We start from the raw sequence: 24,282 nt of genomic DNA, 5'->3' as shown, positions 1-24,282 counted from the left end.
CCTTGTGCGTTATTAAGGGATAGCTAGATGAAAAATGTAGTTAACTTGTTTTAGGTGAGCCTGTTCAGGTGGATATTGATATATTAGCTCTTATCAAGAAATGACTTCGCCAATAAAGCGTGTGTGTTTGTGATTGAGAGAGATAAGAAAAAGGACGCTAAAGTGGAAGGCTCAATGATTAGCTGGTATCATAACATTAGTAGGTCAATCTGGCTCTAAAACAGGAGTGCCCCACTTTTCAATTTGCGAGCTCCGTTGAAATTTTGATGCACTTTTTGTTTTAAGTGAAATCGAAATAATTTGGTTGTTCTGATATTTGTATTCAGGGAGCTATTTAAGTACCTTTATATAAATTGCTGCTAAGCTTAATTTTATCTTCTGCACTGTTAGTTTTAGGTTTAAGTGAAAGATTACTCATGTCAGTTGTGATGAAATTCTAGTTTATTTACTTTAAAGGTTTCAAAGAGGTATTTCAGTTTTATTTAAATGTATTTATTTATTTTATTTAAATTTACAACAATATATATAAATATTAAACATATATTGAAATTGTAAATATGTGTAACCATGTATAATATGTATTTGGAGCTGTATATTTTTGTAATGAATTCATTTGTATTTATTTGAGAAACTTATTCTGATATGTTTTGCACGGGTGAATGAGAAACAAGGGGCGGAGCAAACGCAGGCTGACGGGAAGTGGAGTAAAGGTGAGACGTGTTTGTGGACGCGACGGACAATAGAGGATATATACATTTTCCCACCCTTACCTTTGGAAATATACACTTTTTTCCTTGGATTACTTTCAACGGGACCCGGTCTTTGCAGGTCTGCATCAAACCTTAAGTATCGGTATCATTTTCGTTTTCATTTTGCCGGCTGTGATTTTTGACTGTGTACTTTAATGAAGGACATTCAGTTTCAATCGCGGGACTTAAAATCGGGTTTGGGTTAATTTTGTTTGTGTTACGTTTTTCAAAGTTGGCGCATGCGGCTTATATACAGGTGCGGCTTGTGTAAGTACAAAATCGGTTTTCCTCTTAAAATGTGGTGGGTGCGGCTTATAATCAGGTGCGCTCAATAGTTGGAACTGCTCTAAGGACCATCTTACCTCCCACATGACTTTTTCTCAAGAGTATAAAACCCCTAGTGATCAAAATGTACAAAATAAGCACAATAGATATACGCGGGGTGAAAGTTGGAGTCTTCTCAAATCCCGTCGCAGATAACCGGTGACCTCAAAGGGTCTCTAATGACATCTGTCCCTCGGATATCCGTACAGGTCACAAAGCTGAGCAGACAGGAGGTCATTCGGGGCTGAAAATGCCTCACTTAGACTTTGTGGGGTGTGTCGAACAGCTCGGATGAAGAATTTAACACCTGCGAGCCTCACAGAGAGAAAAAGATTGGAAAATGGAGACGGCTCAATGCGATATGAAAAGAGGTTGCCGCTGTCCCAGATTCAGATGTGAATTTCTTTTTTTAACTCTGCAGGAGGTGAGGAAAATTGATTCTTTTCATTAAACTAGTCCATTGCAATATATGAAGGAAAAAAATGGGTTTTTTAAGGTTTCAAGCTTGGTTGCTACGCCTGGGCCACACTAGGAATTTCGGTATTGATCGATACCAGATATATGTTACCGTAAAATCCGGACTACGGAGCGCACCTGATTATAAGCCGCACGCATCACATTTTGCGGACATATTTAGTTTTGTCCTTACACGAGCCGCACCTGTGTTTAAGCCGCATGCACCAACATTTAAACATGTAACACAGTCACAAGTTTAACCCAAACCTGACTTTGGGTGCCGCGATTGTAGGGGGGGTGGGGGGTGGCTTTTGTAAGATTTATTGTTCTATATTCTTTATCAATTATCCATTATCCGTTATTGGTCAAATCATAATACGCTACAAAGCCAAGGGGCCGAGACACTTGCTCTCAGCCAAGAGGCTGAGTCAAGGTCCTAGCCACAAAGCCAAGCAGCGATCAGTGCGAATGTAACTGCAGATATAGTACTCAATCCATCTACCACAATCAGCAACATGAATGGAAAATGATACTGGTAGTTAGAATTCAATGCAAACCTTTAAAGTCCAGGTCCCGTTGAAAGTAATCCAATGAAAAAAATGTATATTTCCAAAGTTAAGGGTGGGAAAAATATATATCCACTATTGTCCGCTGCAACAACAAAGAGATTTAACTCAGCTTTACCCCACTTCCCGTCAGCCCGCGTTTGCTCCGCCCCTTCTTTTTGATTCGCTCGTAGAAAACATATCACAAAAAGTCTCTAAAATAAATACATAACAAAAATATACAGATGCAAATACATATTATACATGGTTACACATATTTACAAAGAAAGACGGTACACCGGGAGAGTTTTCAAAGCTTTAATAATAATAATATAACTTTCATCCCAAACCGTGCCTGTGAAGGTACCACCACGCAACTCCTAACACGCTCGCAACGCATAAAGCGCTGCTGTTAAAAAAAGCCGTACCGCAATTGCGAAATTCACTTTAGACCGTCTTCAGCTTTCTCCTTATAACTGTCGCCATCAAGGGCGCTTTCCTCATACTCGAATTGAACCTTTATCATACGGACAATTCTAACGTAAACCAAGTGGATGCAGATGCAGTCTACCTCGGCGCACAATTCCACCGGTCTAAATCTTACCTTTTGTACTCGAGTGCCACTGGTGGCCGTTAGAAAAATTACATAAATTGGCCGCTTCACTGAATAAGCCGCAGGGCTGAACGTTTGGGAAAAAAATAGCGGCTTATAGTCTGGAATTTACGGTAATACTTTTTGGTCGGAAATGTCATTATTATTGAACAATTGACTTTACTCCTTGAGATAGTTCATTATTATTCCGGAAAACACTACAAAAAATGTTTAAGGCGCTTAAAATGTTGTATTTTTTTTACTAAATAACTACAATGCAAACGTTAAAGGGACAGTGTGTATGTTTCAACCACTAGATGTCAATGTAATGAGTCATGCAATCGAAAATGAGTGCTTAAAAAACAAAAGAAACAATACTACGGAGACTTAAAGTGACCAAAACATACGATTTTACTTCACATTTGTTTGCCCATTCTTTTGGAATTTTTGGTAGCCGAAGCAGCAATATGGCGGACAATTATGCCAGATACCTTTAGGTGAAGTTCAGGTCATGTCAAATACAGTGGATGCAAATTTTAAAATAATGTACTTGTATATAATAGTTCATGTATTTTTGCCTATTATATAAATCAATATTGTTTTATAGAATTAAGTTATTTTTACCAAAAGCAGGCCCTAAATAATACCCAGAGTCTCTATAATATATATTAAAAGAAATATCTACTAGAATATAATTTACTGTTGTAACATGTCAAATGCTCAATAAAATTAAAATGGGCAACTGTTGCTTCAGTGCTATATTTTGTATGTTTAAGATTTCTAGAAGTATATTTAAGGCTTGTATAAGTAACCTGTATTGTTTTGTGCTAGAAAATAAACATTTCATAAAATAATATTCTCTATAAAGATAAATAAAGTGAAGTTTAACTTACTTTTGGAAGATGGGCTTCAAGAGTTCGGCAACGTCCTCCTCCTTCCTCAACCGCATCGAGCTTCCCTATTCCACTTTTATTTCAAATGAAACGGCTCGCCTCTTCTTCACACTTTACACCAACCATATTGAATGGATGCAGGATATATTAAAATGTCAAAGTATAGAATGTTTACACACGAATTAGGAAGAGGAAGCGGATTTCTTCTTCAGGGTGGATGCTGGGTGACTTCTCACAGTGCCACACGCCGGTAGGGGCGTAAAGAAGCACTACAATACTGTAATGTACTTGGAAAAAGGTGCACAATACAAAACCTTACAGCAATGTCTGGATATTTTTTGAACTCCCGAAAAGAATGTTCCTATGTATCGTTGTTCGTAACGCGAACGTTCCTAAGTAGGGGAGCGTCTGTAATGAAAATACAAATAATGTACAACAATGTCCACAAGACTATCGAAATACCTACTATTGCACAATATTTTGGAAAGAAAGTCAGGAACCACAAATTGTTTGAACAACATAAATCTTCGAGGAAATTGGTGGAGGAGCAAAGTATCGATCCCAGGACAATAGGATTGATCCAATCCAAGTACAGTGGAACCTCGGTTCCTGACCATAATCCGTTCCAGAACCCTGTTCGAAAACCGATTTGTTCGATCACCGAAATCATTTTTCCCATTAAAAATAATGTAAATCGTTTTAATCCGTTGCAACACCCTGAATGTTTACCTTGAATGTTTAACGTAAACATAAAGCTAACCCCGGCTAATCGTACGTTCGCGTTATCGTAATCTTCCGTACGAAAGACTACGCTAACATGAACGTGTAAAAATAAAAAAAAGACAAAGAAAAGAATTATGAATAGGATTTCTTACCTTTGTGGTGGTCAGCAGAAGGCGCAGGTGGACGGTGGAGAGAGGAATGGAGGAGGAAGGAAAAATATTGTTTGGAAGGATGTTCTTTGATCGTAGATTTAGCCATGCTGTATTCCCTAGCAAGATCAGACACTCGCACACCTCCTTTATATTTTGCTATTATTTCTTTTCTTAAATGCAATAGTTGTACGCACTACTTTTATTTTTTCACCTGTAGCAACTTTGCTGCTTGCACTGACTTTCTTCGGAGGCATAATAAGGGGCTAAAACACTTCGTACACCTATATTAAAAGCGAAAGCAAAACGAAGCACGTCCGCACGCGATAACAGTCGGTCAGGAAAAGAGCCATCTACACCCGTTCGCCGCTCGGCATCGCACTCTAGCGTACGCACTCACGCATTACCAGCGTTCGAACTCCGATTTTTTGACCGAACAGCGAAACAAGAATTTTTGGTCAGACTCCGATTTGTTCGAGAGGCGTTCGAAAACCGAGGTTCCACTGTAGTTTATTAGTACCGATTTTATTGATAGCAACCAAACTCGGGCTTGAGCTCCTACCTCTAATGGTGACAATCTCTTGTGTTAATAAAAACATTTATACTGAACCAATATGGCTCCCAATGTGACATCACTTCCTGTCTGAAAGTGTCCTTCAAAATAATGTGGACAATTACATAAACCAACTCAACTTTTCCAGGGAGAAGAAGACTAATTGTAATAGATTCATAATATAATGTGAAAATTCAGGTAATTGAAAAATATATTAAAAACATCTGGAATTTAAATGAGAATTAACTTTTCCACTCAATAATTACTGTAGTAAAATTTTAAAATCACTGGTGGTTATAATGACAAATCAATCAAATTAATTCATATATGGTCCAGCAATAGTTAATAGGCTTTTTTAATTCGGCAATTTAGGGGAACTACTTAATTTGCAGCTAGTTCTGCAAAATATTTTAGGGGGTATAGTGATATTGGTGGTACTCCTGCTATTGGTTACACAAGAATTTGGGTTTTGTAAATATGGGTATCCTCGGTTTGGTCATTATCAATATTGGGCACTGTGAATGATCAGCACATTTAAATATGGATGCACTGAGAAGAAAATGTTGGAACAAAACCCCAAACTGAAAATGCCAAATGCTTGGCTGAAAAAACAAAAATAAAAAACCTGAAAAATATATGGTACAATCATTCAACTCATTCAGTGCCATAATGTATGATTATGTTTCAGAGGCATTGTCCCTGAGTGCCAAAACATATCTATTTTTTTTAATTTTAAAAACATATTCTAAAGGCTTTATTGCCGATAATCAGTGAGTATCAAGCCTCTGGGAATGCTTAAGTGTGTTAAAATTAACACTAGATGGCAGGGATGGCATTGATCAGATCTTTGTCTATATGCATCGCTTCTTTTTGTTGCTTTGCTTCCTCTATCCAGCAATTGAGAGTGACCGAACACTACACGTTCATGCAAAGCTGATACATTGTTCATGTAACAGTTCTCGCCGTAAAATGTTAGTTTTCTAGCAAAGTGCCCTTGTGTTTATAGAACGCATTGTTTAGGTATTGGAGGTATCACAAATGACAAAAAATGAAATGATCTGCATTTATATAGCGCTTTTCAAGTCAATGACTTCCCAAAGCGCTTTACAATGTGCTCCACATTTCCCAGTGTCTTACCCAAGGACACTTCGACATGTAACACGGACGAGCCGGGATTTGAACTGGGATCTCTTGATCCCAAGACGAGTGCTCTACCTCCTGAGCTACTGCCGCTCCAAAGTTTTGCTTGGAACATATCCTTTCGCAAAAAGCCATTATTCTAAGAAGTTTTCTTGGAAACGAGTATTTTCAAGAAACTTAGCAAATTCCAACTGTTGTTTAAAAAAGCTAAAAACATACTTTCGGTCCAATGGAAGATAAGGGTGGAAGCTTTCTTGTGTTATGCCCTATGTTTATAAAGCCACAGAACTACACTTTCTGTAGGCCTTTACAAATTACTATAAATAGCAAAAATTGGCTGGTACCTGCACTTTTCATCCATTCATTTATCAATTGGGTCGGCAGTAGCTCAGGAGGTAGAGTGCTCGTCTTGGGATCAAGGGAACCCAGTTCGAATCCCGGGTCGTCCGTGTTACATGTCGAAGTGTCCTTGGGTAAGACACTGAACCCCTAATACCCCTAATAAGCAGGTTAGCGTCTTACATGGCTGCAATACAAGGCCGCTATTGGGAAATGTGGAGCACATTGTAAGCGACATGGAAGTAATTGACTTGAAAAGCGCTATAAAAATGCAGATCTTTCATTTCATTTCAATTATCTGCACTGCTTATCCTCAGTAGGGTCGCGGGGGTGTTGGAGCCCATCCCTGCCGTCTTCGGGCAGTGGGCAGGGGACATCCTGAACTAGTTGCCAGCCAGTTGCAAGGGAACACCGAGACAAACAACTCACTCACGTATTCACAACTAGGGACAATTTGGGAATGTGGGAGGAAACCGGAGTGCCCGGAGGAAACCCATGCAGGCACGGGGAGAACACGCAAACTCCACACACGGAAGCTGCGGTAGCCGGACTTAAATCCTGTACCACTGCACAGTGGGGCTGCACCTAGCTGCCATGCCGCCACTTTAATAGAAATCTCTGGCATTGAAAGAGTTCAACTATTTTTAATCTTGAATGTCTATGATGACAGGTGAGGCGCTGCCTCTCCTGCTTCCCCAGGCTGCACACGACTGTTACGTGGATCAACAAATAATTTTCCCGACATATTTACAGTAGAGATGATAACAAAGCCGTACTCCCCGTCGAGCTAATAAGACATGTTTCAGCTCGACTTTGACACAACTTTGATCACCTGCTGCCCTCGGGGCTGAAGCGAGAGGATGAGAGGATTCGGGAGCCGGCTCCGGTGGCGGGGTTATGTTTTGATGTTGTGAGCAAACATGGCGACTTGGCTGAGGCGCCCGTTGCCGTTTCGCAGTTTCAAAGGTGACGAGACGCTCTCGGGTGCCAGGTTGGAGATACGGCAGAAATTTCAGACCAGGGGAGGTCGGGCACGATTAGGGCTCGTTTGTCTGCCAAGGATGAGGGGAATAGAATAAAATATTGAGAAATAAATGTAATAAAGTTCACACATACCTGTAGCCAATGTTCCCTGTAATTTTCCACGGGTCTGAGCGTTCACACAAAGTCGGTGAGCAACGCGTGAAACAACAGTGAGCCACCATAATCCCAAGTGTGGCAAGATAATTCATTATCAAACATGTCCAAAACTTGTTTTGCTGAGTTTCCAGCAATGCAAAATAATTTTTCTCTTTTGAATGAATTGACTCATGTACTATTGCAAAGGTTGTACGGCCTACAAACGTCGTTTGTTCTTACAATTCTTTCACAAGATATGCATTTCTTTTTATTTCCTGATATATTTTGTCGCATAATATTAACATTTTTGGGGGCTTATTTCGTCGGTTTTAAGATACAGAACTGTACTTAATCACATTTTTAGTGGAAATACAATGTTGTCAACAAGATTCACTTGATATACAGTAATTGGAAATTATTTGAATGCAACACAAACTTGTTCTTCTTTTTTCGGTGTTTTTTTCTACTTTTTTTTTTATTCATTTAAAAAAAAAAAGTCTCATTGTGTTTATTTTTTCCGAGCTGTTACTTTTTTTCCTATATTTCTTTCTTTTCTTTTTTTCTGGCTTTTTTCTAAATTGTTCCTTCTTTTTTTCTTTTCCTTTTGTTTCTTTTTTTCTCAGCTTTTCACTCCTTTTTTATTTTGGTATTTTTTTCTTTTTTGTTCTGTTCCCCCCTTCCTTTAAGTCAATTTGTGCAAAATTTTACTTAATATTTGGTCATGTTGGGATTAAAGAAGCAAAAACAACCTGAAGAGCCGTTTAGGACCCGAAAGAGCCGGTTCCTTTTTAGTGAGCCGAGCCGAAGAAGCCGGTTCTCGACATACTCTACTAACTTTACTCAACTTCGTTCGACTTCAAAATACCGCATTTAGGACACAACGTCAGGGGAACCCGTGTATTTTTACCTTCATGCACTGTAACTTTGACTTAAGTCGCTTCTTAATAAGCAATTTTGAGCCCTCGTTTTTGTGTGCTGGCTAGATTTTCTTGTGCCCCGAGAATGTGCGAGCAGTGCGCAATTGTGCACGCGCGCAGCTTAGAGGGAACACTGCCAGTAACCCTTAGTTTAAAAAAATAAAAAAATATTTGTTTTGTGTGTCTCAAGAGACATCATATATGACCTAAGGGTCAAAAATGACCGACTGAGAGTCTACAACTGTAACAAAGTAACATATATAGATCTAACAATAAAAACACAGTATTGCAGTTGTCATTGTACAAAAGTGAACAAGTAAATGACAAAAAGTAACACAAAATACGTGACAAAAACACAACAAAATAATTGACAAATACACAGCAAGATACAAGTCAAAATAAATGACAAAATACATGACAAAATAAATGACAGATACACCAAAAATACACAAGATACATGACAAAATAAATGCTAAAAACCACAAAAAATACATTACAAAATACACGCCAAAATGCAGGACAAGAAACGTGACATATTAAATGGAAAAATTCACAACAAATTACACGACAAAAATAAATTACAAAATAGAAACAAAATAAACATCAAATACATGACAAATACAGGACAAAGTACACAACAAAATACGTGACAAATTGAATGGCAAAATAAACGACAAATTCCACAACAAAAGAAATGACAAAATAGAAACCAAAAAATTAAAATTACACCACAAAATACTCAACAAGATACATGACCAAACAAATGAAGAAATACACAACAGAATAAATAACAACTTTATGACATAATACACGGCAAAATAAATGACAAAATAAAAACAAAATAAATAAAGAATACACGACAAGATAAGTGATAAAATAAATTGCAAAATACATGACAAATTACACAAAAAAATGCCTAAATAAAAGGTAAAGAAATAAAAAATACGCGAGAAAACACACAAGAAAAGTGACAAAATAAATGCCAAAATACATGACAAAATAAATAAATACATGACAAATACATGACAAAATACACGATAACATACATGACAAAATGAATGGCAAAATGCACGGCAATTACACAACAAAATACATCACAAAATACACAAGATACTTAACAAAATCAATTCAGAAATACACAACAAAATACATAACAAATACATGACAAAATGCACGACAAGATACGTGATTAGGGGTATACAAAAAAACATGACTTAACTTGACTTGACAAAATACATGGCAAAATACACTACAAATCACAAGACAAAAAACAAATGACAAAATAAAAACAAAACATATAAAAAAAAATCCAGCTAAAAAACACAAGATACATGACAAAATAAATTAAGAAATACACAACGGAATAAATAAAACATTTATGACAAAATACACAACAAAATAAATAACAAAATACAAAAAATAAATTAAGGAACAAAATAAATAACAAATACATGACGAATAAACGACAAGATACATGACAAGATACGTGACAAAATAAATTAAGAAATACACGACAGAATAAGAGACAAAATACACAACAAAATAAATAACAAAATACACAAAAAAAATTAAGGAACAAAATAAATAACAAATACATGACGAATACACGACAAGATACATGACAAGATACGTGACAAAAAAATTAGGAAATACATAACAGAATAAGAGATCAAATACACAACAAAAAAATAACAAATTTATGAAAAAATACTCAACAAAATGAATAACAAATACATTACAAGATACATGACAAGATATGTGACAAAATAAATTAAGAAATACACGACCGAATAAAAAAACAAATTACACAACAAAAAAATTACAAATTTATGAAAAAACACACAACAAAATAAATAACAAAATACACAAAAAAATTAAGGAACAAAATGAATAACAAATACTTGACAAATACACGACAAGATACATGACAAGATACGTGACAAAATAAATTAAGAAATACACGACAGAATAAATAACAAAAAACACATAAAAAAAAACAAATTTATGAAAAATACACAACAAAATAAATAACAAAATACACAAAAAAAATTAAGGAACAAAATAAATAACAAATACATACAAGATACATGACAAGATACTGTCAGGAGGACCAGAACAGAGCAGGAGACCCCAGAGCGTTCGTTACAAGTCTTTTATTTGGGGAAGCGTACAGGGTTAGCGGGAGACGCGATGACCGTCGAACGTCAGCAGCAACGCCGTGAAGACAACTTCGGGACACGTAGCCAATCGTAGCGTGGGACGGAAGCAGGTCGAGTTTACCGGGACTGGAGAGAAGATCGTAGCGTGGAACGGAAGCAGGTCGGATCGGAGGCATGCAGAATCAGGTAAACAAGTAAAAAAAACACGGGAAAATCAGGCGAGTCAAACGGGGTAAAAAGTATCCTCCGACGAAGAGGTCTCCGCGTAGCATGCTTAAAAAGGGAACATAAACCAATCAGGAAGCGCATTCCAGCGCGCCAGATGATTACCCCAGGTGGCTCCACTTGGGTAATCATGACAGATACGTGACAAAATAAATTAAGAAATACACAACAGAAAAAAGCAAATTACACAACAAAAAAATAACACATTCATGACAAAATACACAACAAAATAAATAACAAAATAAATAAGAAATACATGACCAATACATGACCAATACACGACAAGGTACATGACAAGATTCGTGACAAAATAAATTAAGAAATACACGACAGAATAAAAGACAAAATACACAACACAAAAAATAACAAATTTCCGAAAAAATACACAACAAAATAAATAAGAAATACATGACCAATACATGACCAATACACAACAAGGTACATGACAAGATACGTGACAAAATAAATAAAGAAATACAGGACAGAATAAAAGACGAAATACACAACCAGCGACACGACAAAATAAATCCAATAAAAAGGTCATGAATATGAATAAATATGAATCAAAATCAAACCTAAAGGACGTCATGTATGAATTACGCTTCCGGCTGTCAAACCCCTGCTACGATAACGACTCTAAAACCCGGCAAAACGTTGACCTATCAAACGAAATCCGCCGCCTAAACCCATTTGACATCTGCGGAAGACAAAGAACAAAACGTTTGAATCCAGACGGCTCGTGATAGTTGCCCGGAAACCAGAAGCAATAATTGCCTTGTCGCCAAGACGGAAGGATGGCGACCCGCAAGGTCGACTTGCAATTAAAGCCAAAGAGAAAACCCAACTGTCGCGTAAAAATGGGCGGATATTAAGGCCAAGATGTTTCAAACCCCATGCTTGACATTGACAATTGGGGGGACCGATCCTGACACATGTAGGAATAAATACATACGGTGTCTTTCCAAAGGATTTACCTACCAAAAACGTGTCGAGATATTACCATTTACAGTGGAACCTCGCTAGTTCGCGGTTCCACTTATGCGGGTTCAGAGCTTTTGCGGGTCTCAAAAATATACCTTCTCAATAAAAGCATTTATTGACTTGAGCAAGCGCGAGCTTATGTCAACTGAGGACACGGTGTGGACACTCTTATTGTGAAGGGGAGGGGGAGGCCCTGACACAATGCTTAGTCATGGTGAGTTACCGCTTCGCTTTCTTCAACTCCTCCCACCTCACCCCCTTCTTATGTGGCGCTGTTTATCATGGAGGAACTCGGCGACGCGACGTAAGTATATTCTCTTCTGTCACATTTCATCTCAAGTTTGACTTCATTATACCAAAAGCGAGCGGTTGTTTGTACTACCTAAACACGGCTAATTGTGTGTGGTTTCTGGTATTTGTTGTAAAAGCTGTTCGATGCCGCTAGCTAAAGTAACGTATTTTCCACACTATAAGGCGCACCGAGGTATAGGGCGCACACCGAAAAAAACGTTTTTGGTCCTATATTTGACATACATAAAACGCACCGGATTATAAGGCGCTACAATGGGAACGTGGACAAAACAGTCACATAGTTCAGTCAAACTTATTACCCCCTTAACATTCCCAAAGCTTGCAAAGAAGCAAATACGTCTCGTAGACACGTGCCGATGCGGTGTCCGTACGATGTCACTCAAATGCATCGTTCCATATGTCATTCGGAAGGTTAAAGTCTTGGGATTCAAGAAATGCCAACCATTCCTTAGTTTCTATTTTCTTTTTCGCTCGCAACTTTACTGTGCATATGGCAATAAACACTTGGAATTGAGTTTAATCTAAAAATAGACACTCCATTCCATCCATTATCTGCACCGCTTATCACAGAAACATCGAGTTCAGTCTGAAACAAGATACAGGGAAAATATATAGCCGGAATAGTTCACCGAAGTCGTTGTGTTCAATAATAATGTGCAACCATGGTACTCTTATATCTGTGAGTGTAGTAAATCCAGGAGAGTAAAATATTTACAAATACAGTACAGAATAGTAAAATACTGTTTTCTCTATGCAGTCAACCCAACTTGCTATTCAAATTCATCTTTTTCGGCCAATTGCAGGCTTTGTTTTGCCCCTTTAGCCTATGCCAGCCTGTAAATGATAAAAAGGATCCGCCCCCTTTACCTCCGAAAAACTTTACCCAATAGTTATCGATTCAACTGATGATTGACACATCTTTTTCGGCCAATTGCAGGCTTTGTTTTTGCGCCTTTAGCCTATGCGAGCCTGTACATGATAAAAAGGATCCGCCCCCTTTACCTCCGAATAACTTTAGCCAATAGTGATCGATTCAAATGATGATAGACACATTGGTTAGCCAATGAAACGCCGGTAAATAAATCCCAGCATACACCGCGGACTACTTTGCGTTCGGGGGAAAATCTAGTTGGCGGCTGCTGCATTAGTTGCAAGACTTTGCGACTTAATATTGATCCATAAATAAGGCGCACTGTATTATAAGGCGCATGGTCAGCTTTTGAAAAAAATAAAGGCTTTTAGGTGCGCCTTATAGTGCGGAAAATACGGTATGTTGTTATTGTCAGAAGGTAGCTCTTTCACTTTCATTAAAATGAACACAGACCAGTTTTATACTGTATACCTGTATACGTTTTTTTAAGCATTTGTGAAGGGGCACCGCTTTTTCGCGGATTTTCAGTTTTCGCGGGTGGTCTCGGTCCCCATTAACCGCGATAACCGAGGGATTACTGTATCAGGCTTCGAACTTATACTTATAACTCCAAATATTTCCTAGGAATCAACAACATGTGAGATGCAAAAATAAACCAAATGTTTATATTGTACCTATATATCGTTACTTCCTGCTGGAAGGTTCACCTGGGCCCCATGTTCAGGTTTCTTGCAGACTCTAACAGATTTTTAATCAGAATCGACCTGTATTTGGCTTCATCCACCATCCCATTAACTAGAAACATCTTCCCAGTCCCTGCTGAAGAAAAGCAACCCCAGAGCATGATGTTGCCACCACCATGTTTGACAGTGGGGATGATGTTTTAAGGGTGATGTGCAGTGCTACTCTGACGTCAAACGTAACGCTTTGCATTCACCCCAAAGTGTTCAATTTTGGTCTCGTCTGACCAAAGCATCTTGCTTACATAATATTTGTGTCACCCAAGTGGTTACTTGCAAACACCAAACATGGTTTTTGATGCCACTCTTCCATAAAGGGCAGATTTATGCAGATAATGACTAGTTGTCCTATGCACAGATGGGCCCACCTCAGCTGTGTATGCCTGCAAGTCTTCAAATATGATAATGGGCTTCTTGGTTGCTTCTCTGATTAGTTTTCCCCTTCTTTGTGCTGTAAGTTTAGAGGGACAGTCAAGTTTTGGTAGGTATGCAGTGGTTTTATGATTTCTCCATTTTGATATGATTGCTCGCACAGTGCTCCGAAAGATGTGAATATGCTGCAAATTTATCTTGTATCTCATTCCTGCTTTTAACATCCAACACTGTATCCCTAACCTGCCTGGTGTGTTATTTTGTGTACAAAATACTATCTGTTCTCTAGTGACTCCTTTCACAGACCTCCGAGCCCATCACAGAGCAGGTGCATTGTAACTGAGACTTAATCACACACTGCTGCACATTTAGGTCTACATTGGATCATTCATTAGATAACCTCTGGAGTCAGTTGGCTAAACTGAGAGAGCAGAGGGCCAATATTTTTTTAACAGCTACTTCTCAGTTTTTTTGTTTTGAAGATAATATAAAACATTGATATCATTTGGTTCCATTTAAAGATTGTGCCTCGCATGTTGTTGATTCTTTGAAAATATTTTCAGTTTTTGGCTTTAAAGGTGGTGTCTGTAACTTCAGAATATAGAAGTCATCATAGCAGCCTCTGTCAAGCTCTTTTGTTGCGCTTGCAAGTAGAGTCGAACCTCGGTTCTCGACCATAATCCGTTCCAGAACCCTGTTCGAAAACCGATTCGTTCGATCACCAAAATCATTTTTCCCATTAAAAACAATGTAAATCGTTTTAATCCGTTACAACACCCTGAATGTTCACCTTGAATGTTTAACGTAAACATAAAGCTAGCCCAGCGCTTTATCTTCCGTGCGAAAGATTACGCTAACATGAACGTGTACAAATAAAAAAATCAGGTTGTTTACAAGTCATTTAGCACCCGGGTCTCCACAACAAGTGGTGAGCGGTTCATTGGAAAGGGGGCTCCGTTCCAACACCCTGAAAGTTGGGCTCCGTTCCAACACCCTGAATGTTTACCTTGAATGTTCAAGGTAAACATAATGCTAACCCAGGCTAATCATACGTTCGCGTTATCGTAATCTTCCGTACAAAAGATTACGCTAACATGAACGCACAGTTTTAAGGTCTTGGGAACCTCCTGTGTGGGTTTAAATCCAGCTACCAGACTTCCTGTGCGGAGTTTGTATGTTCTCCCCGTGCTTGCGTGGGTTTCCTCCGTGCACTCCGGTGTCCTCCCACATTCCAAAGATATGCATTTCAGGTGGATTGGCCGGTCCAAATTGTCCCTAGGTGTGAATGAGCGAGCGTGTTGTCTGTCCCTGTGTGCCCTGCGATTGGCTGGCAACCAGTTCAGGGTGTCCCCTGCCCACTGCCCGATGATTGCTGGGATGGGCTCCAGCGCCCCCGCCGACCCTACTGAGGATAAGCGGTGCAGCTAATGAGATGAGATAAAGAAAAGAATTATGAATAGGATTTCTTACCTTTGTGGTGGTCAGCAGAAGGCGCAGGTGGACGGTGGGGTATTCCCTAGCAAAATCAGACACTCGCACACCTTCATATTTTGCTATTATTTCTTTGCTTAAATGCAATAGTTGTACGCAATACTTTTCTTTTTTCACCTGTAGCAACTTTGCTGCTTGCACTGACTTTCTTCCAAGGCATAATTAGGGGCTAAAACACTTCGTACACCTATATTAAAAGCGAAAGCAAAACGAAGCACGTTCGCACGCGATAACAGTTGGTCACGAAAAGAGCGATCTACACCCGTACGTCGCTCAGCATCGCACCCTAGCGTACGCACTCACGCATTACCGGCGTTCGAACTCCGATTTTTTGACCGAACAGCGAAGCAAGAATTTCTCGAAATTTTTGGTCGGACTCCGATTTGTTCGAACTGAGAGGCGTTCAAAAACCGAGGTTCCACTGTATGTGAAATTCTTAGACACGCTCATATAAAGTCTTCCTTTTCCATCTTTTTGGGGGTTTAGGGTTAAGGCAAGTCATGTTTATTTGTATAGCCCTTAGTCATCTTGGCATTTGGACTGAATTTGAAACAGTCATTTTCTTACATTCTCATCTTAGAACAACAGAAAACCGCAAGCACGCGCGTGATATCATCTGCACCCCAGCCCCCAGCCTTCGTCCACCCACCTCCTTTACTCCAGCTTAATGGGCTCTGTGGCCGGAACACTGAGAGTAATGGGAGATAAAAGCAGAGGAACAATATGAATAAAGGCTCTTTGAACTCAGTTGGGTATTGTTAACACATACTTAATAGAAGAAAATATTTTAACCTTTAAAGGACATCCCGTTTGAAGCCTGAAATGTGGCAATATGACAAAAAAAATCTTGGTGGCCAATAGTTTTGGAAAGGGACTGTATTTGCTGGTATTTATACATGTGTTTCAACATATGGCAAGATCGGTCTTGGATAACCTAGCCCAAAGTTCCCAGGTTTTTGCTAAGAAAGTTGCATTCCCAATTATAAATTTGCATGTCCATGCTAGCTTGCGTCTAAGGCAACAATCATTGTTCTCATACGAATCCGAGTCACAAAAAACGCAATTCATATAGCGAAAATGGGTCAATATTTCAAAATTGGGTCCACAGCAGGAAGTCGAAAAAACCTATCAAATAAAACCAAGTAATAGCGCTGAAATTTCTCACTGCCTCAAACGCATCGCTTTGTTTGCTATTGTTCATTGCTGAAGCAAGTCAGCCGAATTCAATTTCAGAGTAAAAACACATTTGTACAGGACAATATCACAACATGGCAGGATAGTGAAAAGGGCTTTTGATAAGGGAAACACGTCAGCCAGCGGAAAGAAAAAAAGCAAACATATGTCTGGTAGCGTGATCGGTCGTTCGGATGTGCGGCGTCGGATGTCGGCAGCTTTTCGTTCCCGTGTGCAGATGTCGCCGATTACATATGGACGCCGTCGCCATATGCTGCCACGTGTCCTGTTAGAAGAGTACAAATAATCGTCAACAAACATCTATGCTAATTTAATACGTTAAGCGAGAACATGTTGCCCCACGCCGGGTGTCAGAAATGATCTGAGTATTTGCTCGCAATAAATTGACAGAAAAAAACATTCTTCGGGATTATCGTGGTTTCTTACAAGAGCTAATTAGATATTGACACAACTGTTGGCGACAGAAGGGAAATCACGTACAATAATGTCAGAAGTGGGATCCAGTACTATGACTTCAGAAGTGGGATCCAAAGATCAGCTATCAATAAAATGAAAAAAGACTTATAGGTATCAATTGTGTTTCTTTCAAGAACATACAGTGGAACCTCAGTTCTCGACCATAATGCGTTCCAGAACCCTGTTCGAAAACCGATTTGTTCAATCACCGAAATCGTTTTTCCCGTTAAAAGTAATGTAAATTGTTTTAACCCGTTCCAACACCCTGAATGTTTACCATGAACGTAAACATGAAGCTAACCCAGGCTAATCGTACGAAAGATTACGCTAACATGAACGTGTAAAAATAAAAAAATCAGGTCGTTTACACGTAATTTAGCACCTGGGTCATTCATTGGAAAGGCGGCTCCGTTCCAACACCCTGAATGTTTTACGTAAACAAAGCTAACCCAGGCTAATCGTACGTTCGCGTTATCGTAATCTTCCGTACGAAAGATTACGATAACATGAACGTGTAAAAATTAAAAAAAAGGATGAAGAAAATAATTATGAATAAGATTTCTTACCTTTGTGGTGGTCAGCAGAAGCCATGCTGTATTCCTCTAGCAAGATTGGAAACTCCTCTTTCATATTTAGCTATTATGTCTTTCTTAAAGGCAATAGTTGAACAAACAACTTTTCTTTTTTCACCTGTCCTGCTTGCACCGACCTTCTTCGGAGGGATAATTAGGGGCTAAAACACTCCGTTCACCGATATCAAAAGCGAAAGCGAAAAAGAGGCAAGTGCGCACGTGATAAGAGTTGGTCACGAGGGGTGGGGGCAATCTACACGATCTACACCCGTACGCCGCTCAGCATTGCACCCTAGCGTACCGGCTTTCGAACTCCGATTTTTTGACCGAACAGCGAAGCAAGAATTTCTCGAAATTTTGGGTCGAGCACCGATTTGAGGCGTTCGAAAACCGAGGTTCCACTGTACTTTTGACATGGAAAGTTCGATTAAATACAATAACATCGGAAGTATAATCCCGTACAATGATGTCAGAAGTTGGATCCAGTACTATGACTTCAGAGGTAGTATCCAAGGTTCAGCTCTCAATAAAATGAAAAAAAAGACTCAAAGTATCAATTGTGTTTCGTACGCGAACATACTTTTGACGTGGGATGTTGGATTTAATACAACAATATCATAAATTGGATCCAGTACTATGACATCAGAAGCGGGATCCAATGACCGACATCCGCTAAAATGACAGAAATAAAACTCAAGGGCATTAACAGTGTTTCTTACAAGAACATATTCGATATTCCCACAACGATTGACGTCAGAAGTGGATCCAGTACTATGACTTCAGAAGTGAGATCCAAAGATCAACTCTCAATGAAATGGAAAAAGACTTCTATGTATCAATTGTGTTTCTTACAAGAACATACTTTGGACATTTGACGTTGGATTCAATACAATGATTTCAGAAATGAAATCCAGCACTATGACATCAGAAATGGGATCTCCTCTTTCCACGATGCTTTTAATGTAAGTTTACGTTTTATACCGTCATACATTTTGTTAGCTTCTTTTGAATCTTTTTTCTAGGGCTGAGGTTTTGGCTTGATTCCCAACTACTCCATTTTTCTTGTGTTCTCTGTGCATCTACTTTTGCAAATGATATGCAAATGCACGACCTTATAACGCTTGGGGGAATCCGGGAGCACGAAGTTATTCGATGCAGGCTTCCGAGTATACAAATTGCCAAATGAACCAAAATTTCCAAACCGAAAGAAGATTTCGAAATTGGAATAAAGAAAACGTATGATTTGCGAAAAAAAACATACTTTTGACATAGAAAGTTGAATTCAATACAATGTCATCAGAAGTGGGATTCAATACAATGATATCAGAAGTGAAATCAAGTACCATGACATCAGAAACGGGATTCATAGATTAGCTCTCAATTAAATGAAAACAGGCTAATAGGTATTAATTGTATTTCTTACAGGAACATACTTTTGATATGGAAAGTTGGATTATATACAATGACATCAGATGTGGGATCCCATACATTGATGTCAGAAGTGAGATCCAGTACAATGACTTCAGAAGCAGGATGCAATGATTGACATGCAATAAAATGACAAAAACAAGACTCATGAGAATCAACAGTGTTTCTTAAAAGGACAATCTTGATATTGAGACCATTTTTTTTTACTTCAGAAGTGGAATTCAAAGATCAGCTCTCAATAAAATAAAAAAATACTTATAGGTACATCAATTTCTTACAAGAACATACCTTTGATGTGGAACGTTGGATTAAATACAACATCAGAAGTGGGATTCTATACAATGATGGCAGAAGTGGGATACAGTACTATGACATAAACATCTAATGATCCAATGATGCAATAAAATGACAGACACAAGTCTCATGGGCATTGTGTTTTTTCACAAGAACATACTGAACATTGCGACAACCTTTGATTCCAGACATGGAATCTAATACAACAAAGTCAGAAGTCGGATCTAAAACAATGGATCGCTCGCAATGAAAACGCTCATTAGGATTCATTGTATTCAACATGGCTGCAACTTCTGACATCAGAAGTTGGATTCAATGAAATGATGTCAGAAGTAGGATCCAACAACCTGCTTGCAATGCAATGATGGAATAAAAGACTCATGGGAAATAATTGTTAATCTTGTAAGAATAATTTTCAACATTGCCACTCTTGACATCAGAACTTGGGTACTACTCTAGAAATACTACAACAGAAATGTTACATCAGAAATAGTACAAATGCCATGGTCTGGGGCACATCCGTCCAACAGAGGGCGCCCAATCGGTTTATAATTGGGACAAGTATGTCAAATCACTATAATTAACCCGGCGATATTTTGGACAGCAACCAGTCTCGCGCATTCAATATTTCCCATATTAAATTCCAACTGTTGACTTCACCATCACCTTTTGGTGTCGGAAGTTGGATCAGGTATAGACTAACAAAATATTGCATGTTTTTTTTTTTTTATTATAAGCGGAGATCAGAAAATTAAAAAATGGTTTAACGGGGATGACAATTTTGGTCATTTTGAGAGCTGCTTCCCCTGCCCACATCCTCATTTGGTTCTATGCATTCCAATTAAACTGTATCTATATTTTGCTAAATACTCTTTGGCCATGTGTGTTTCCTGGTTTTCCCGTGGATGAGCTCGGGCCAACTCTGCGCTTTGAAGGCGCCATCACAGACACAGGATGAAGCATTGGATGAGTCTCCATCACGTTAGCTAACTCCCCTGTCCCTCCTTGTCCCCCTTTGTTCCGTGCTGTGTAGGTGATCCAACGGCGGGAGGACGGCTCGGTCAGTTTCTTCCGTCCCTGGGAGTCCTACCGCGAGGGATTCGGTAGAATCACCGGTGAACACTGGCTTGGTAAGTGATTTTTATTTGATATTTCCACGGCCCTCAGTCTCGTCTTGGATAAAATAACCTAAAAGCTGATAAATGATTTACCTACGCCTTATTGTTTTCTGTTTTTGGTTTGAAGAAGTAGCCTCCACGTCTACATTTCACCATTATTTATCTTGATGCCCTAAGTCTCCTTTTGGATAATTTGGCTTGTACTTGGAAATGAAAACAGGAGTGAAGGTTAATTAATTACTTCTTAGTGTGCCCCATTAATACATACTATACCAAGGGCGTGGGGACATGTCCCAAACAATATTGAGGAATCGTTAAGTGATCACTTTGAGAAGATGTGTTATCTCCCCATCAATCCAAGGCCATGCCTGCACACTTGACATACACTGTGAATTCAGCCATTTTTGCAGGGACCCTGAGTCTCATTTTTGTTCATATGTAATTTTAATAACAAGAAATAAATCATGGGATTTACCATGCTGCTTTATTTGTTAGCAGAATGAGAATCCACAGTCTCCGTTTTGAATTGTAATGTGCCATCTCGATCTTTGGCATAGTATTACAGTATTACATTTCAAGTATCTGCATATGTAGTTTGAGGAATTCTGTATTACATTTCTTGCAGTGGTGCTTAATCTCCCCTTGGAAAAAATAATGAGATACCAAAATAGGTATAATTGCAGTTTTGTTGTTAACGCTAGCTGCTGTGGTTCTTTGTCTTCTTGCCCCAGTGCCCTACACCATGCTTCAACACCGCTTTTTCACAAAATAGGATAAGCCATTTTAACAAAAAAAAAAACTGTATTTTGCCAAAAAATTGACTGATAAATTCACCCTAAAATGCACCTTGTTTATCTCATCTCATTAGCTGCACCGCTTATCCTCAGTAGGGTCGCGGGGGTGCTGGAGCCCATCCCAGCAATCATCGGGCAGTGGGCAGGGGACACCCTGAACTGGTTGCCAGCCAATCGCAGGGCACACGGGGACGGACAACTCACTCGCTCATCCCCACCTAGGGACAATTTGGACCGGCCAATTCACGGCCAATTCACCTGAAATGCATGTCTTCGGAGTGTGGGAGGAAACCGGAGTGCCCGGAGGAAACCCACGCAAGCACGGGGAGAACATACAAACTCCGCACAGGAAGTCCGGTAGCTGGATTTTGGACCCACACAGGATGTTCCCGAGACCTTAGAACTGTGCCGCACACGCGCTAACCACTGCGCCGCCGTGCTGCCCCCTTGTTTATCTGTCAACCCTTATTTAACTTGCATTCTAACTGCCAGTTTCACTGACTTTGCAAGATGGTAGGCCGTTCTAAAGTGACTGAAAGCAGCAGGTTGTCCAGATGAAAAAGAAATAGAAGAACTATCAGCCATAGCATAAAAAACAAGTTGATCATTCCAAATCTGTGACTCAAAAATATTGAATCTTTAGTTTACTAAAAACTCGTTCAAGTCGACCAAGAAGGCGAATGCAAGAGAGGGCAGGTCACTGGAAAGGATATCAAGGTGTAATCGTTTCCACGTTGAAGCTGGAATTGTTCACCAGTTCAGGGCTGAACATGGTATGTTTTGTTCCGCCATACAGTCTCTGGGCTTTTAAGAGCATTTGGACAGTAGGCCTACACTACAGTGACCAAACCTTGTACAGTGGAACCTCGGTTCTCGACCATAATCCGTTCGAAACCCTGTTCGAACCCTGTTCGAAAACCGATTTGTTCGATCATCGAAATCATTTTTACCATTAAAAATAATGTAAATCGTTTTAATCCATTCCAACACCCTGTGAATGTTTACCTTGAATGTTTAACGTAAAGCTAACCCAGGCTAATCGTACGTTCGCGTTATCGTAATCTCCGTACGAAAGATTACGCTAACATGAACGTGTAAAAATAAAAAAAAGGATAAAGAAAAGAATTATGAATAGGATTGCTTACCCTTGTGGTGGTCACGCATTACCGGCGTTCGAACTCCGATTTTTTTGACCGAACATCGAAGCTAGAATTTCTTGAAATTTTTGGTCGGACTCCGATTTGTTCGAAGTGAGAGGCGTTCGAAAACCGAGGTTCCACTGTATTAGCAAAAATATAAATAAACAAGCTAGACTGAGCTCTGCTGTGGAGTATGTGTGGTCCAGAGTTCACTTCAGTGATGAAAGCAAATTTAATTCATTAGGTCTGATGTTCACATTGGATGGAGACTAGACCAAAAGTCTGTAAAAATGAAATTACTAAATTTTGTGCAGGCTTGGGGAGTAACGGAACACATGGAACGGCAAAAATGATGTTGGCAAGCTGTTTGGATTTATTTTCATTTTCATTCATTTTCAAAGAGATCAAAGCCAGGAGAGAAAGCTTACCACGTGTTGTGAGTCATAATTTTATTCATATTTAGTTTCTTTTGTCTTTTATTAGCATATTTGGTATTGGAGTAATCCAAAAGTAATTGAAAGTAATCAAGTTAAAGTAACCCTACCCAACCCTGATAGTACTCCACATTCTCCACCTTACTGGAAGTGGGTTTTTTCCCACCGCCCTTATTCTCCTAAAGGATAAGAAAATAAAGAAATAAAATACATTCCTTCGAAATAATAGGTCTATTTTCTTACCTGAACTTACCCTTAGTATCGTTTAGGAAAAGCCCTCCAGCTACAACCTGTCGGAATGTCCGCAGGTGTCTCCGCCAAATCGAGTGACCTCGGACTCCCTCTCACGTCGCCATCCGAGGATGCAGTCAGTCTTGCTCAAGTTGGCCAGATGCCTTTTAGACAAGGTCGGTGCTAAGAGAGAGCGAGAGAGATAACTTCTTAAACTTCACGGTAGAAACAGATGCTAACTCGAACTCAAAAACAAAAAATGGAGCGGCACCAATGTCCAAAAAACACATCCTTCATCCATGTTGTTTCCTGAGGATATCTTGGCTCCGCTGTTTACGTTATAATAAGCTTTCACAGTCTTTAGCGCGCTCCATGAGTCTTTGAAAGCTTTCATCTCAGCCTCCTATCAGTTTTGAAGCGCAAATGGAGCCTTAAGAAGAAAAAGACGTTTGTTGTTATCGCGCGCACGTGCACTCGCCCGGTCAAGGTTCTTGGGCAAAAAAGACGTCCTGTCTCATCCGCACTTCGGATAAAAAGCACTCTCTCGAACATTTTAGGAGTGCAATGTTCCCCCGGGGGAGCCAAACTCCACAACGCAGAGCGGACATAATATTTAGAATGGAGTGTTCCAGTCTGGGGAGATTTGGGGCAAACAGCCCCAAAGTAAAATAACAACCCTGCCAGGTAGCAACAGGACGTGTTTTGATGACTTCATGCTCAAGTTATAATACCGCAGCCTCCTCGTGTGGAGTTTGCATCTTCTCCCGGTGCCTGCGTGGGTTTCCTCTGGCCACATTCCAAAAAACATGCATGTCAGCTTAATTGGCCGATCCAAATTGTTCCTAGGTGTAAGTTACCGTATTTTCCGCACTATAAGGCGCACCTAAAAGCCTTTATTTTTTTCAAAAGCTGACCATGCGCCTTATAATACAGTGCGTCTTATATATGGATCGATATTAAGTCGCAAAGTCT

At 39.4% G+C, this 24,282-nt stretch overlaps 1 protein-coding gene across 2 annotated transcripts in view; it reads left to right on the top strand.

The window, feature by feature from the left end:
• fibcd1b (fibrinogen C domain containing 1b) overlaps nt 1–24,282 on the top strand; it is a 250,454-nt gene that overhangs the window by 165,716 nt on the left and 60,456 nt on the right. For both annotated transcript variants that reach the window (XM_088356031.1, XM_088356030.1), the window contains one exon: nt 20,628–20,724. In XM_088356031.1, coding sequence (XP_088212157.1) covers nt 20,628–20,724 — 97 coding nt within the window. The remainder of the gene's footprint in view (nt 1–20,627; nt 20,725–24,282) is intronic.

The sequence above is a fragment of the Urocampus carinirostris genome, chromosome 16 (assembly GCF_059441175.1).
Source record: "Urocampus carinirostris isolate Australia breed hairy pipefish chromosome 16, RoL_Ucar_1.0, whole genome shotgun sequence".
Classification (NCBI taxonomy): Eukaryota; Metazoa; Chordata; class Actinopteri; order Syngnathiformes; family Syngnathidae; genus Urocampus; species Urocampus carinirostris.
This window is presented reverse-complemented; position numbering and strand designations above follow the sequence as displayed.